At 54.1% G+C, this 14,798-nt stretch overlaps 6 protein-coding genes across 6 annotated transcripts; 2 read left to right on the top strand and 4 right to left on the bottom strand.

Moving 5' to 3' along the window:
* Positions 1-23: 23 nt before the first annotated feature.
* On the bottom strand, positions 24-763 carry LRP88_03325 (ESCRT-III subunit protein VPS20; the record flags this gene model as incomplete). Its single annotated transcript, XM_083239952.1, has 3 exons — positions 24-221; positions 275-638; positions 726-763. The coding sequence occupies 3 exons, from the start codon at positions 761-763 to the stop codon at positions 24-26; spliced, it is 600 nt and encodes a 199-aa protein (XP_083105082.1).
* A 682-nt stretch (positions 764-1,445) lies between these two features.
* Positions 1,446-3,728, top strand: LRP88_03324 (protein RIX7; the record flags this gene model as incomplete). The annotated part of the gene is made up of 1 exon (XM_083239951.1): positions 1,446-3,728. The coding sequence occupies one exon, from the start codon at positions 1,446-1,448 to the stop codon at positions 3,726-3,728; it is 2,283 nt and encodes a 760-aa protein (XP_083105081.1).
* Positions 3,729-4,720: 992 nt separating this feature from the next.
* LRP88_03323 (cytochrome c549) lies at positions 4,721-5,536 on the bottom strand (the record flags this gene model as incomplete). The annotated part of the gene is made up of 3 exons (XM_083239950.1): positions 4,721-4,745; positions 4,835-5,120; positions 5,527-5,536. The coding sequence occupies 3 exons, from the start codon at positions 5,534-5,536 to the stop codon at positions 4,721-4,723; spliced, it is 321 nt and encodes a 106-aa protein (XP_083105080.1).
* Positions 5,537-6,243: 707 nt separating this feature from the next.
* Positions 6,244-7,056, top strand: LRP88_03322 (uncharacterized protein; the record flags this gene model as incomplete). Its single annotated transcript, XM_083239949.1, has 2 exons — positions 6,244-6,582; positions 6,661-7,056. 2 exons carry the CDS (start codon positions 6,244-6,246, stop codon positions 7,054-7,056), a joined length of 735 nt encoding a protein of 244 aa, XP_083105079.1.
* Positions 7,057-7,219: 163 nt separating this feature from the next.
* On the bottom strand, positions 7,220-8,307 carry LRP88_03321 (exosome non-catalytic core subunit RRP42; the record flags this gene model as incomplete). The annotated part of the gene is made up of 2 exons (XM_083239948.1): positions 7,220-7,816; positions 7,882-8,307. 2 exons carry the CDS (start codon positions 8,305-8,307, stop codon positions 7,220-7,222), a joined length of 1,023 nt encoding a protein of 340 aa, XP_083105078.1.
* Positions 8,308-8,738: 431 nt separating this feature from the next.
* Positions 8,739-9,788, bottom strand: LRP88_03320 (arginyltransferase; the record flags this gene model as incomplete). Its single annotated transcript, XM_083239947.1, has 1 exon — positions 8,739-9,788. The coding sequence occupies one exon, from the start codon at positions 9,786-9,788 to the stop codon at positions 8,739-8,741; it is 1,050 nt and encodes a 349-aa protein (XP_083105077.1).
* Positions 9,789-14,798: the final 5,010 nt, after the last annotated feature.

Here is a 14,798-nt window from a genome sequence, read left to right as displayed (position 1 = left end):
ATGTGATGATCGCCTCGTCTCGCTCATGCAGCTAGCATGGCTGGTTGCTTTCTCCTTTCGGCCTGCGCCTCTTGCTCTTGTCTCGGTTCTGCCACGGGCGGTTGTGCGATGGGGACTGAGGGCAACTCTTGCGCGACTTCGGCTTCGAGGGCGAGCAATTCCTCTTCCACTTCTTCCTCGTCCTGGTTCGAGATGCGGCCTCCGAGCATGTCGCTAACTTCCTAGAGGGACGTAAGTAATGACCCATTGACAAAGGGACTCCTAGGATGCTCACCTGCTGATACGCGATTGCATCCGCCGTCTCTCCCATCAACTTCTCCACATGCTCTATACCGCCCATCTCAGCATGGATCTCCTGCAGCACCTTGGTTCCCTGCTGCAGTCCAAACAAGACATCCTTTTGTATAAGCGCAAATTCAACATCGGTCGTGAGTTTCTCGAGCTGCGCTAGTTGCGCGTCCGTCTTGGCGAGCAGCGACTCCTGGTACTTCTTGCGCCGCAGCGCCAGCAGAGCCCTCTTCTTGTCGCCCTTTGCCAGCATCTGCCTCGCAATCTCGGTCTCCTTGTCGGTGAGCACGCTGATGCGCCGTTGGTACTGGTGTAGCTTGTCTCGCTGGTTCTTCATGTCCAGGATCGCTCTAGCGGAGGGGGGAGATGTCAGTCACGAGCGCAATCGGAGAGCGAGATGGCGGAGTGATTTGGGGGGGGAGGGATAAGAAGCTTACTTGTCCTGGGCTGTTACTTTACTCGCGTTGCCTCCCATGGTGAGTATCACAGCTTCTAGAATTGCCGTGGAATGGCCTGGAGAGGGATTGTTGTCGTGAAATTGCGCAAGATTAGGTCTGCGAGAGTCGGCTCGGCGATTGTCACGAGGGACGAGGGAGACCATCGTCATCGGGCGCAGAAGGGTTCCACAGCTTTATCGATAAGCAGGGCCCCTCCAACGCTTGAGATAAGAAATGTATAAAATATTCATAACTTCTTGACAATTATTATGATCATGAGCATTTCTTTGGCCAATCTTTTTTATTAGATAGATATATAATAAGGATTATATAAAGGCAATCCCATGAGAAGAAGATGATAATTCAAAGTAAAGTAAAATTAATAGAGAGGTCTCTAAAATTCTTCATTAGCCTTATGATGAGATATACCCGTCCTGTCAGGTTCACAACACGATTCCTTCCAACCTTAACAAGCCATGATCAGAAATCTCTGTTCAACTTAAGTACTTAATATGTAACGGCTTCCGCTCTCCTCTAACATCCACCGATTTTCCTCTTTCAATCTATCATCGAGGTGCTGGTAAGAAACCGCACCAAGTTCCTTCTGCCTTACGTAAGTATCTTCTGGTCCTCCACCGCAGCCACTGCACAATCTTATCGATCGGACCCATCTCTCTCAGAATTTCTCTTCAGCGTAACATCTCCAACTCGCATACCGTCATGACGCTGGGCGCCAAACGGCCCCGGGTCAACCTCCGGCAGGGCCTCGACCGCGATGTCTACCAGATTCTCAAAAAGCTTGAAGACGCTAACGACGGGAAGCCCTTCAAGAGCATCTCGGCCGTCTACGACGCCATCAAACGGTCCAATTCGAGCTTGAGCCGACAGAAGAAGCGTCCTCTTGAGGACTCGATCGAACGAGTGCTACAATTTCGTAAGGAGGAATTGGGCGATTCGAGCGATTCGGAGGCCGCTCTCGAGGAACCGGCGAAACCTGAAGACGACCGATTCTTGCTCAATCGCCAGATGACGAAGCATTGGCACACGGCCCAGAGCCCGTCCGGCCAGAATTCGACGCCGCAGACCGAGGCCCTTCGCGCCGTCAAGAAGCGACGACTGCAGCAGGAGGATGGCCAAGAGCAAGCAACGAACGGTGCAACAACACCAAAGGGCGCCCTGACGGATACAGATGCGCCGGCCTTGGAAAAGTCAGACAAGGACAAGGACAAGGACAAGGCAAAGAAGGCATCAAAGTCGAGCCGCTTCAGAGTCGAACATCCTTCGGATCCACTGCTTCTCGGCGGTGTGGGCGATATCTATGCAGACCTAATGCGCATCACCGAGCCCGCGCTCAAATGGCCCGAGTTATATGCGACCAAGAGTTGGCGAAAAGTGCCAGGTATTCTATTGTCAGGCCCGCCAGGCATTGGCAAGAAGTCCTTGGTCAAGTCTCTTGCGGCCAAGCTGGAGGTTCCAATTGTCTCTCTCGGGGGCTGCTTTGAGGACCCTGAACGCATGGAAAGGAGCTTGAACGACGCAATTGACGAAGCAATGAGGCTCGCCCCTTGCATTGTCCTCATCGAGCAGCTCGATTGGTACATGTCGAAACCAGGAGGAAGCGGGCACAGCGAGAGTCATCGCCGGACCGTTACACAGTTTATGCGACAAATGCAACGGCTAAAGGCGGATCAAGAGAAGGATGGTCACGTTCTGGCCATGGCGACGACTTCGAGGATCACGGATGTCGACCCTGCCGTGTTGAAAGAGGGTTTGTTTGAGCGCACAATTCAGATGAGGATACCCGACCTTGAGGCCCGACAGGATATCTTCAAACACATCACACGAGGCATGCAGCTCGCTGAGGATGTCGACTTCCAGGCACTGGCCAAGATGACACACGGCTTCGTTGGCGCGGATATTGTCGTTGTCACGACACTGGCTCAAGACGCTACGATAGAGCGGATCAGGCACATGGACGAGTATCGCAACTGCTTTCTTAGCCTCGACGAACCTATTATCGACCCATCAGCAGACCTGATGGAACTCGCCGATCAAGCACCTCGCCCACCTTTTCCAGAACCCCCTGAGACTCCAGTAACTCTAGAGGATTTCAAGACAGCCATCAAGGGCTTCACACCTTCACTCCGCAAGGAAGGCTTCACAGTTATCCCCAGTGTCACATGGGATCAAGTAGGTGCGCTCGAGCAGGTGCGCAACCAGCTCGACATGTCCATCATTGGGCCCATCAAGAACCCAGAACTCTATCTTGGTGCCGGTATCAACCGTCCAGCTGGATGTCTCCTCTGGGGACCTCCCGGCTGTGGCAAGACCCTTGTTGCTCAGGCCGTCGCCAACGAAGCGCAGGCCAGCTTCATTCTCATCAACGGTCCCGAGCTACTCAACAAGTACGTGGGCGAGTCAGAGCGTGCTGTGCGTGAGCTGTTCAACCGTGCCCGCTCTTCCACGCCCTGTATCCTCTTCTTTGACGAGATGGATTCACTCGTGCCGAGGCGTGATAACTCTTCCACCGAAGCTGGTGCTCGAGTTGTCAATGCACTGCTCACAGAGCTTGATGGCGCTCGTGATCGTGCTGGCGTGTACGTCATCGGCACAACCAACCGCCCAGATATGATAGATCCGGCGATGCTTCGACCTGGTCGTCTCAGCGTTCAGCTCTTCCTGGATCTCCCAACAACAGACGAACGAGTCGACATCCTGCACGCCATCTACCGCACGAATCATCCATCAGCCACGCCGGCCGAAGTCAACCGCCTCGAGCCCGTCGCACGTGACAAGCGGTGTGACGACTTTAGCGGTGCTGATCTCGATGGTTTGCACATCCGGGCTGCCGAGAACACTGTGAAGCGTGTGTTGAAGGGCGAGAAGAAGAAGCCAGAGATTGACGAGCAGGACTGGGAATATGCCCTGACAACGACACGCCGTAGTGTGCGCAACCCAGAGTCATACAGGAAACTGGAAGCCAAGATGCGGGAGTCTAACTGATACCATACATTTAAAGGAGACTCTATAGATCTTTTGAAGAGTTTAATGATACATTCTGATGATAATTGTTTATATTGTGATGATGACGATATCATATTATGATGTGTATTATTTCTCTTAAAGCGAGAATTATCTCTTATTATGATGATGATTAGCCATGGCAGTTGATTCATGATGCGAACCATTGTCGATCATCCTCTACTTGCTCCCTTCATCCTTTCCAAAGTCTCAGCCACCTCGTGGCTGGACCTCCAAAGCCCAATCAGCAACCCCCTTCCGCCTCCTTAGTCAGGGGCAAGAAAATGCCCGATGACATGGTCCCTCCCGATCGCCGCAAAGCTCTTGCCGCATTCGCCGCGCCGGAGCAACGGAAATAGCTCGGCGAGCTAAACCAAGAGCAAGAAAAAAAAAAAAGTTGGTTTGCCCTCATGATCGGGAAATCTTGGTCAACAAGTACAAGCGCAAAACCGCTCAAAAGAGCCGCACCTACCGGCTATCGGTGGCTCATGACTTTGTGGTGAATGACTTGTCATCGAAAATGACATGATTGAGATTGGTCGGCGATAAATGGGAATGGATCGGGGAGGTCGGGAGAGCAAGATCGGCGACCACCCTTTTTTTCGGTTGTCATGGGTGCTACCAGGAATGACGTTGAGGTCATACACAAGGAAATGCATGAGTAAAGCATTGCGTTGAGATCAGTGAATCAATTCTTTTTCTTCATCAAACAATACAAGGCTCTGGATAATGAAAAGGGCGGATTTCTTTTTTTAAATCGTAGATCCTATTCCGCCCCCTTTAACCAACGCCTGGCTTTTCTTCTTCTTCTCTGTCTCGGGAGGACGAAGAAAACGCATAAAGAGGAGATGGGAATAGGTACAAGCACCGTTGTCTTTCTAAGTGCTGTATGGTCTATAAGTACAATCGCCCCCTGGCGTGATCCCTCGTCTATCAAAAAAGTCGTAACATTACACGCGATGTCTTTTGGTCGCTTAAGCACAAGAGTCCTTGAGGTAGCTGTTGAGACAATGGTTAGCCATAGTTCATGTGAGGTCTGAACACACGCGACATGGGAGACGCAGGTGTTGAGAAGAGTCAAAACTTACGCAATGAGGTCGTTTCGGTCCTTGGCCTTCTTCAGGCCACCGAAGGCCATCTTGGTGCCCGGGATGTACTTCTTGGGGTTCTCGAGGTAGTCGAAGAGGGTCTGGTCGTTCCACTCGACACCCTTCTGCTTGTTGGCGTCGGTGTAGGCGTAGCCCTCGACGGTACCACTCTTGCGGCCGAAGAGGCCGTTCAGGGCGGGGCCGATCTTGTTGCCGCCGTCCTTCTCAACGGTGTGGCACTGAGCACATCGGGTCTTGAACAGGTTGGCACCCTTCTTGACGTCGCCTGAGGGAATGTCGAGTTAGTATGTGAGTGAAAATGCGGATCCGGTGCGGTGCCGGGTGTGAGCGCTGCTGAGAGGGATTGAGTCTGAGAGAGGGCGAGGGTGAGATTGCGGTGCTGGTGAATGGCGTCGCACAGGCTGTTGGTGAGCCATTGTCGAGAGAATCTTGGTCAGGAGGGAAGCCTTGTCTGGGTAAAATGACGCAGGCTGAAAGCGACACAGCTCGCGTGCCCGCCGTCAGCGGCCGCCGCAGAACCCTCAAAAGACCCGAAACTTCGAATTGAAGCCGTGGAATCCTCTGCGCTGAAGCTCCTCTGTCTCGCGATCCTCAATTGACCTCCCAGCGACGCTCGCGGTCCCGGCGCAAACAAAGGGTGAAGGCTGCTGCACAGAAAAAAAAGCACTTACCGCCAGCCATTGTGAATGTTAGGTATGAATTAACGGGTAAGGATGAGGTGGTAAAGGTAAGGTGAGGCTCGAGCCAAGGTCAAGAACTGGATCTTGAAGATGTGGTTGGTAATGGAGAGAGGGAGAGAGGATGAAGAGGAAGGAGGGAGGGAAGGAAGAAAAAAAAGGGAAAGAGGCAAAACAAATCTTTATGACAGCATGACAGCCCGCCAAAAAGGGCCGCCCGCCGCCCCGGTGTGCGCCTGCCTTGGCCATCTGCCCGGGAAGTTTGCTCACTTTTTCGCCAACGGCCGTTCGGCAGCCACCTGTGGCTGGGGTGCGCGTAACCAATCAGGGCGCGAGAATTACGCAGACTGCGAATGTGGCTCCGGGTGAAGTCGGATCATGAGGGCGGGTCCGCGCGGCGGTCAGGTTTTTCCGGGGTAGCAAGTACCTGATGTCAGAGCCCTTGACCCTTTTTGGTTTAGACTAAGCAAACGGAGGGGAGCAAACAGCGGAGTGGGTCCCCCGCTTCCCGGGTCCGAGTCAGTGCTTGATCTTTTTACCCTTCAGCGGACTTCGGAAAAAAGATTCTTCTGAATCGAAAGTGAGGGCATCGCCAAAAAAAAACATCCTCAACCCACCAACCTCGGCCTTGAAACGCCCGTCCGGTGGCACGCGGAGGAGACCCAGGATCAACACAAGCTTCTCTCTTCCGCAGCAGAGGCATTCTCAACAATGGCAACCCGTGCCATAATCCCACGCTTCCTCCTCCCCCTCCAGGGACCCCTCTGGCGCGGCATCAGCATCCCGCTCTCCCAGAACAGCATCCGAATCCGCTTCGCCAGCTCCTCGACAGAAAAGCCCATCGTTCTCGAGAAGCCCGCCCGCTTCAACCCACCTTCCCATGGATCCCGAGCAAAGAGGAACCATGTTCCCAAGCACTACGGACCCGACCTCACCGCCGCCGAGATCGCCGCGCAGAACACCAAGAACTACCCGGGCATGATGGCTCCCGAGGGAACCTGGGCGCATTTCTTCTGGCACAGCAGGCTTCTGCACACTTTCATCACCATGGTGCGTTAAACTCACAACTCAATTGCTCCCAATGGGCAGCAACGAGCAAATCACACCACCGATACTAACCCCTCACAGGGCACCCTCTTCGCCCTCGGCGTCTTCACCTTCTTCATGAACTACGCGTACAACTCGCCCTACAAGGAACTCGTTCCCCCCATCTCGGACCTCTGGACGCAGCCGATCCACTTCTTTGTCGGCTGGAAGAACGTCATCCTGCTGCACGAACAGGACAAGGCCGAGAAGGCCGTCGAGCACCGCACCCGCCACCTCGACGACGTCGCCAAGCGCCGCTACTTTATGAAGATGCACGGCATCGAAACCAAGGACCCCGTGTCCATCGTGTTCGGCAAGGGAGAGGAAAAGTCCGAGGACGAGCTCGAGGCCGCTGCCATGGGACGGGAGCCCCCGCAGAAGACCGAGGAGGAGAAGAAGCCAGAGGAAGCCAAGAAGAAGTGGCTTGGTATCTTTTGAAATGTATAAAAATGGCAACCAAAAACTCAAATCTGCCTGTAAAATAGCTGTAGCATAATGAGCCCACGCCTTCCAAGTCGCAGGTTGTATGATTACATCGGATATCTAGCCTTTTACATCTTGTAGTATTCTATGCCACAGTGATCAAATCACAGATGTCTCGTCATGTCAACTCAACGCCCTCCAGTCCATCCAACACATCATCCGCAACACCACCCTTCTCCAACACGGCCTGTATTATTCCATCCATGACACCGAACTTGGTTCCTCCCAAAGGCGCCTTCCATACTCCCTCAGCACTCTGTGCATCGCCTGCTTGCTTCGTCCCATTGGTACTCGTGTTATGCGGCACACCGGGTGGTGTGAGTCTCGAAGGCGGATCAACCGTCCGGATAGACAGCAACCTAAGCTGGCGGCCCGTAGAATCGACTTCCATGTCGCCCTCCGTCTTGACGCGGCGCACCTCGGCCACAGAAACCGCAAGCGCCGTCTCCGCGACAGCAAGCTCCTCCTTGGCTGGGTCGAAAATGGTGTTGTCGCCAACTGCGACGACGAGCAGAGTAATCGGGGGTCGCGATCCAGCTGCGCCAGCACCCTCGCGCGGGTACAGAAAAGTCGAAGCCTCCCAATCGTCGTCAAACATGGGGTCTTCGTCACCCTCAGACTTGAGGCGCGGGAGGCGCGTAGCCAGGAGGGCGAGGTGGGTTGTGAGTGAGAGAAGGGGGAGAGGGTATGACAGCGGAGGTGATATTAGCAGAACCTGTATATGCAGTCAGTATCAGTCTTGTCGCGAAAAGAAGGGCCCTCCGTAGAAGCCACACATACATCGAGGTATAGCCTCCAGTGAAACCGCCTGTTGATCCTCAACTTCTTGGCAAACTCCTTGTCAGCCAAGAGCGCCTCCCTCAACATCTCAGCCAAAAACACCGTCGAGGCATCATCATCCCTCTGTCCGGGAATCTCCACCGCCAACTCGAGCCAGTCGCCCCTCGTTCTATCCTCTTCGCCCTGGTCCCCCTCTCCGCCAGCCGTCTTTTCAATCTCGGCCTTGACTCCCACAATGGCTTCGGTGCCGTCGGCAAAGTGGACTCGCGCGCTGCCATTTGTACCGGGAAGAACTCCGGTCTCAGCCGTCAGAGGACGAAACTGCGTCGGTGTGCGGCCATCAGGTCGGATGGGGGGTCGGAGTGAGAGGGTGCGGTGGAGGTAGGCGAGCTCAGCAGGCGAGAAGAGGCTTTGCTGCGTCGCCATTGTGATGATGGCGGGCGCTCAGCAGCAGATATGACCGGTGTGTTCTTCTCAAGCTTGCAAGATGTAGCAATGCTAGTTCTCTATCGGGCGCGACGCGGAAATGCTGTATCGCAAGCTGGGTCTCAATCACTCGATGATTTTTGATGTTTGGAAAAGGTTGGCCCTTCACCGAGGTGAGTGATAAGATAAAGAAAAAAGCTAGGTGTGGTGGGTGGGTTGCAGATTGCGGGGTGCTTGATGGAGCCTCTGACCTTGATCCATTACACAGGCACTCAACTCAGTTCAACTTACAACTCACAAATTGCAATCATTTACAAGGCATTTCAGCGTAATACTTATCCTTCTTGCATCATGTTTCATCAGCATCATCATCATCATCATCATCAATTCTCTATAGATTCACACAAGTCCCCCTCGCCCCAAGTAGAATCCTATCCTCCTCGTGGCGTAAAATCCAAACAAATTCGGTCTATCAGATCTGGCCCAATGGCTGCAACAAGCTCTGCAACTCCAGCCTTCAATCCCGGATAATCCTCCACGCCCCGTTTATCCCAAATAACAAGATTTGATGTCTTGTACAACGGTCCATCAGGCTTGATCTTCAACGCGATGTTGTCCAGATCCCAGTCGGCCACCGAAGAGAGAGGAGGAATGCCTGGCATGTTGGTTTTAAAAAGCCAGTCATCTTCATCATCTCCAGATTTCGAGTCCTCTGATTCGGCATCGGACTTGTTGCTCATCTCCACATCCTCATCAGTGCTCGATGGACCATCACCATTGCCATTAGACTCCCTCTGTTTCTCCAGGGACAGGCTGACAAACGGCTTCTTATCCAAGAGATCCAACATCTTTCGATCCAGAGGATCCCAGGCAAGTGAGTTCGGATCAAGAATAAACTGCGGTGAATAGTCAATCTTGTACCGCATCTTGGGGCAGCTGTGAATGTAAAAGCCTGGGTACCACCATCCATAACCCTCCTCGATGGACAGAGCAATCTCGTAGAGCGCACCGAGTTTGCCCGGCGCCCACTTGTGAATGCTCTCATGGTAGAGGAAGTAGACTGAGCTTACACACTCGGGCAAGAGATCAAGCACACCGATCGCCACGAGCTTGCCGTCCAACCTATAGCACTGATGATAAGACCCCAGGCGGCGCTCTTTGCCATTCGAATCCACCATCGTCTCTCGTCTCAGGGGTGAGCTGCACAAGAAGCGTTTGAACCCGCCTGCAGTTATTTTGCTCGGCCCCTCCTTGTGCACCACTCTCTGGTAGTTCTCGTAGACCTCAAACTTTTCTTCTGTGAAATCATCTGTCTCCAGAGTCACGACAAGCTTGTGTGCAGCTTCAGGGGGTTTGAGCAGCTGAGCATCCTCGGCTTCGTGAACCCGCTCGATGAGGTCAAAGTGATTATCTCGCTTCTTTGCCTGGTCACGCGACTTTGGGTGAAGACGAGCAACCTCTTTCGTATAGGTCTCGCCCATAATGTACCTGTTGAAGCGGTTGATGGTCTGTCGCTGGTCCCTGGATGGCTTGAACTGGCTAGAGTCGAGGCGGATGGTGTAATGAGGACAACATGATCGACGCTGATCAGGTCGATACATGAGCGTACCAGAACGCCTCCAGCACCTACCAAGAAGCGTCTGGTAGAACCCGGGGCTCATTGATGATGCAGAGGCGTAGTAAGAGTAGCCTACCATCCCACGTACTAGTTAGCCTCGCCTGTCCCTCGGTGCCTGGTGTGGAAGGAGTATGACAAAGAGTGGAAGGGAATATTGACTTGGCACGTGTAGAGTCTCTCCCCCATGATACGACTATGCGGGAACTAGAGTCTCGTGCCGTCAGTGGAGCATGTGTTGAGGCGTTCGGGGAAGCAGGAAACGGGGAGGTGCAGGGGCTGGGTTCACGTTTTGACTGACTGTTGCCACGCTTTCCACAGTAGCCGCATCTTGATGACTTGGAGTAGGCTAATCGTCGGTCAGCATTCGGTCAAGAAGGAGGTACGAATGACAATTGCGTGGGGGATGAGTGGTAGAAACTGAGACTTTGTGAGGTGTCAAGTGTAGAACACCAAGCGTGGGGGCCAAGAAAGACATGAGATGCGTGTAGGAGGCATGAATCGTCACGGGGAAAGGTACAGCCAGATTATAGACAGGCATATGATGGGTGTGAACGGAAATGGCCTCGGAGCATTAGCCATGTACAAGACTCCTGGCCCTTGAACAGATCCGCGACGGCCCGACCTGAGAAAGATTCCGATATCCGACTGTCGACCTGAAGCCTTGTCCATGGTAATAGTCAGAGGATCACGGCATGGCATTGAGTTGTGTCATGACATTGACAGACTGCCCAGGTAGAGGCTCGGGGCGTATCATGCGCGTGTATGCGAGTGATCCAATAGCTGGAGAAGGCACTGGTGCCAGCAATAGTCTTGTCACACGTTCCAGCAAAAGATGATGACCGTACGAATACGGATGCTGGGATTGGCGAACAAACAAGCCGGCAGACCCATGGCTACAGGAAAGGCAGCGGCAGCAGCATCAACAACTTGTTGAGAGTAATTGTGGGCGGGTGTGCACAAGCTGAAGAGCCATTGACATTGATGTTGGCAGCCCGGACATTGGCCCGCAAGCATTGAGATTGGATCGCGGAAACTGTGGGACGTGGGATCCAATTCCTTCTGGTCGACAGACAACCAAGGCCGAGGCAAGTCGAAGCCGTAGCCAGCCTAAATTGGGCATGGAAATTGAAGTGGATGTGCTGTAAGTGTGCAAGCAAGTGAAGTGGAAATGGAGCAACGTGAGCGACTTGGCCCGGACGGGGAAGACGGGGGCGCCACGGGGAACGGCCGCGGCGGAGCTCAAGCGCAGGCGCCGGCAACCAACGACAAGCCGGCATTGCACCACGCGCGCAAACGGTTGGAGCAGAACAAGGGAATAAGCACTCACCAATTGGCGAGATATACTCGTACCGCAACGACGCATCTTCAGGGATGCGCATGCCACTGGGTTCCATCGTGGGCCTCGAGGCAGCACCGGCAGCACCACTGGTCACTGGAGCCGCGCAGCTGAAAAAGCACCCAGCCTGGAAGAGATGCTCTGGCGATGGATTGCCCGAGACGGAACCACCTGTAGCCGTCGTCGACCGAAGAGGGGCGCCGCGTCTATGTATGTGCTGTAGCTGTAGGTATGGATCTCACGGACCACGACGAGTTGGAGATGAGGACGTCACCCACGAGGGAGGCTACCCAGGACGGGCAAGTCGGTGCGTGAGGTACCGCCTGCGTCCGGCGGGATAGCTCGCGGGTGGAGGGGCGGATTCCCGGGCGAGCCTTGCTTGGACGAATGGAGGGGGCGTGTGAGTTTGTGCTTGTTGAGCAAAGAAGCGATCGCGTGCCCGCCAATTCCCCTCTTGAAACAAGGGGAAACAGTGTGTGCGTGAGCGTGGGATGTTGTGTGTGTCTGTCTAGCTGACGGAAGAAGGTTAACCGAACTGGTTGCTTGCTGCTGCACACGGGATGATGACGACCCAACGTTGGTCGACCGACGGTGATCGTGTGCGACAGGCAGTCTAGCTTGACCAGCAGTTGCGAGCCGGCTTCGATCTGGGCGACTAGGGGGAGCAACCGAACAGGGGTTCAGCAACCCAAAAGACACACAGGACAAGGGCGTGATTTGAGAGATGGGGGAGCTTCTGAGGCAGGCGAGGCAAACTGCGCGGATCGACCCAGGATCTGGGATCCGATGAAAGGCGCGAGCACTTGCGGGTGGCAGAACTGCAGAGGCACAAAAGGTCGTCTGTCTGTCAGACCGTGACCGGTGAGGAAAAGTCGGAAGATGAGAAGTGGGCGCCTGGTGGGTTTTGGACGAACTTTGAGGAAGGGAGATGGAGAAGATGGAGATTGGAGGTTGGAGCTGGAGACGCACGACGTTTGAAGATCAACAAACGGCTCAGCACCTCAGGCGAGGCAACTGCGAATGACGGGTGCTGCCAGCCAGCTCCAGCTCCTTCCAACTGCGGGGTGATACCTACAGTACACCGGCTCCATCCTTCACTGCCGGGCTATCTTCCACCTTGACAAGTGTCTTTGATAGCAGCTTTATAACTGTATCAAACAAACATAAAGAGTCTCAATCTATCTGATAAAAAGACTCCTTCTACGCAGCTCCTTCCAAGGCGTGTCATGATTTTCTTTCACTTGGAAGCATGCACAAACATGTGTCCATGTCTTGGAGCCCCTGCCAGGCCTTCTCTCTGGAGTGGAGGACAAAGTGTGCTACTCCAGGGTCCAGCCCAACGGATCCGACCGCTGAGGTTCCCGAAATATGTACAGAAAAGTAGCTTGCAGGGGGGTTGACAGATAGGTTTCTGCCCATTTTTTGCTTCTTCCTTTCTCTCCCACAGCATAGAGGTGAGGTGGGCTTGCTTTTACGGTGAAGGGCCAGACACCACGGCCAGTAGGAACATGACCCGACTCCCAACACACTCACACTCGACGCACGACAAGGCTGAGCCGCTGTGTCACCAACTGGTCGATTTTCCATCTCATGTCATGCTGATGGAGGGGGGACAGAGGTACATGCCCAGGGCCGGGAAAATGAGATGAGATTGGAGAAGACGCAGGAAACACGATCGCCCTGGCTGATGGTGGCCAATCCCCAAACGTCGACGACGGCCTGTTTCCTCTATTCCTTGCATGCTGCAGCTCTCGGCTGCGACGAATGAGAGGAAAAGCAAAGAACCTACCGGCCTAGTGTCAAAAAGTGGACGGTTCCAGGGCCACGACGACAACCGACAATGACTTGCTTGCCTTGCCTTCTTGTGCCTCCTGGGGGAGAGGCTCCATCTCTCTGCAGGTTTCGAATGCTTCTGTCTGTGTCTTGTTCCGCCAGAGGCCAAGAGTCACGGCACCCATTCCCTCTATCGTCCGACGTGCGGGCTTTTTCCCGTCCTTTCGTTTCTTTTCCTCGGGCCTTAGCATCCGGTGTTAGTGGACGTTGGGAGCTGCGGAACTAGATGCGCTATGAAATTATCGGCATGAAGTGATTGGCATACCCAGAGACTCTTTATTGTTGAAAAGAACCGACGGAAGATGGCCGGTGGAATAGGCCTGGACAGGCAATGCCAAGCATAAATGCACACCACCTGCCAATTAGCGACTTGAACGATATGACGTTCTGGGTGAGAGATGAAAGGCAAACAAGACCTGACATGTTGACTTACAAGGCCGTCATCGGACGTCGACGATAGATGCGCATAACCCCAATTGGAACATGACGACTCCCAGTGATAACTTTTCCTGCACTGGAAAACGCGTCCTTCAGCCACGGGGGCCAGGACGACGAGGCAGAAGGCTCGCCTCAACGACATGCTTGTAACTGTACTCCTCTGTACGGAGCAATGCAGTACAAGCGCCGGTCCTTCTGCCCCTCCCTCTCACCTCCCACCTTACTTAGGTGCATCGTACGTCAGGGTAAGGTGGTACAGCGCAGAAGCTGGCCGTGGGCGACGATGAACCTATCATTGACAACATGTGAATCGAGAAGAGGCCAAGCTTGGAGTCGCCGCGAGCGAGACGCCGCAAGCCCCCCAGTCCCTCTCCCCCCTCCAGCGCCATGGGTACCCCACGCCCTGCGAGCGAGCGCAGAGCTTGCGTCCGCGTGCTGATATACCGACTCGAGACGTGGTTGCAAAGGGACCCGACCCAGATCCAAGACTTTTTTTGCTGCTCCAAGGGCCTGGCTGATGGCCGACCGGGCTTGCTAGAGTGCATGGCCGTGATGCATGCCCGCTTCCCTTTTAGGCGTATTGTTGCACGATGAGTTATGGACGCTGACGCTATTATTTCTTCACCCTCTTTCAGTTGTCAGTTTCTAAGCCTTTTCCGTCACGATTCATGAACACCCATGATACAAGATGCTTCGAGAGCTTATGAGAGAGTCACAAGAACCCGTCAGCCACGCTCAATGCCTAACTACGGGGTAGATCGTTGCACTCACATTGACATTGGATGCTGCCGCTGCACATGCCACATTCTTACAGTGACGGCAGCCTGAGGCGAGCTTCCTTTCTCATTCTGTTCTTAGTGGCACCACGCAACGCACGCTCCGTCATGGTCATGGCACAACTCGGCCCTCATTCTCCATCCTCCCAAGCCCCAGGCCGTGGGTTCTGGGCGGGACGAGCGGAGACGACGGGCCCAGCGATAGACTGTTTCCATTTCCAGGGAGAGCCTAGGCCAGAACTCGCTTGACTGAGGGTGCCAGTGACGGGAAATAGGGGATCTTTTTGGCACCATTTGGCTCGCAAGTTTGTCTTCTACTGGTCTTGTGCCTGTACTTTTCGTACGTAGAAGCCTGGGTCAGAGATTCCCTGCATGCACCCTCCTACTCCTTTCAACCATCTTGCATCTTCCATCTCCTCTGTTAGTCTCGCCAGGGCGTCTCTGATAGGAAGAAAAGGGGGGTGTGGCCTCACCAGGGCAAAAACAGACA

This window comes from Fusarium phalaenopsidis (genome assembly GCF_050370095.1).
Source record: "Fusarium phalaenopsidis strain FUZ10S chromosome Unknown contig_32286, whole genome shotgun sequence".
NCBI classification, from domain to species: domain Eukaryota; kingdom Fungi; phylum Ascomycota; class Sordariomycetes; order Hypocreales; family Nectriaceae; genus Fusarium; species Fusarium phalaenopsidis.
This window is presented reverse-complemented; position numbering and strand designations above follow the sequence as displayed.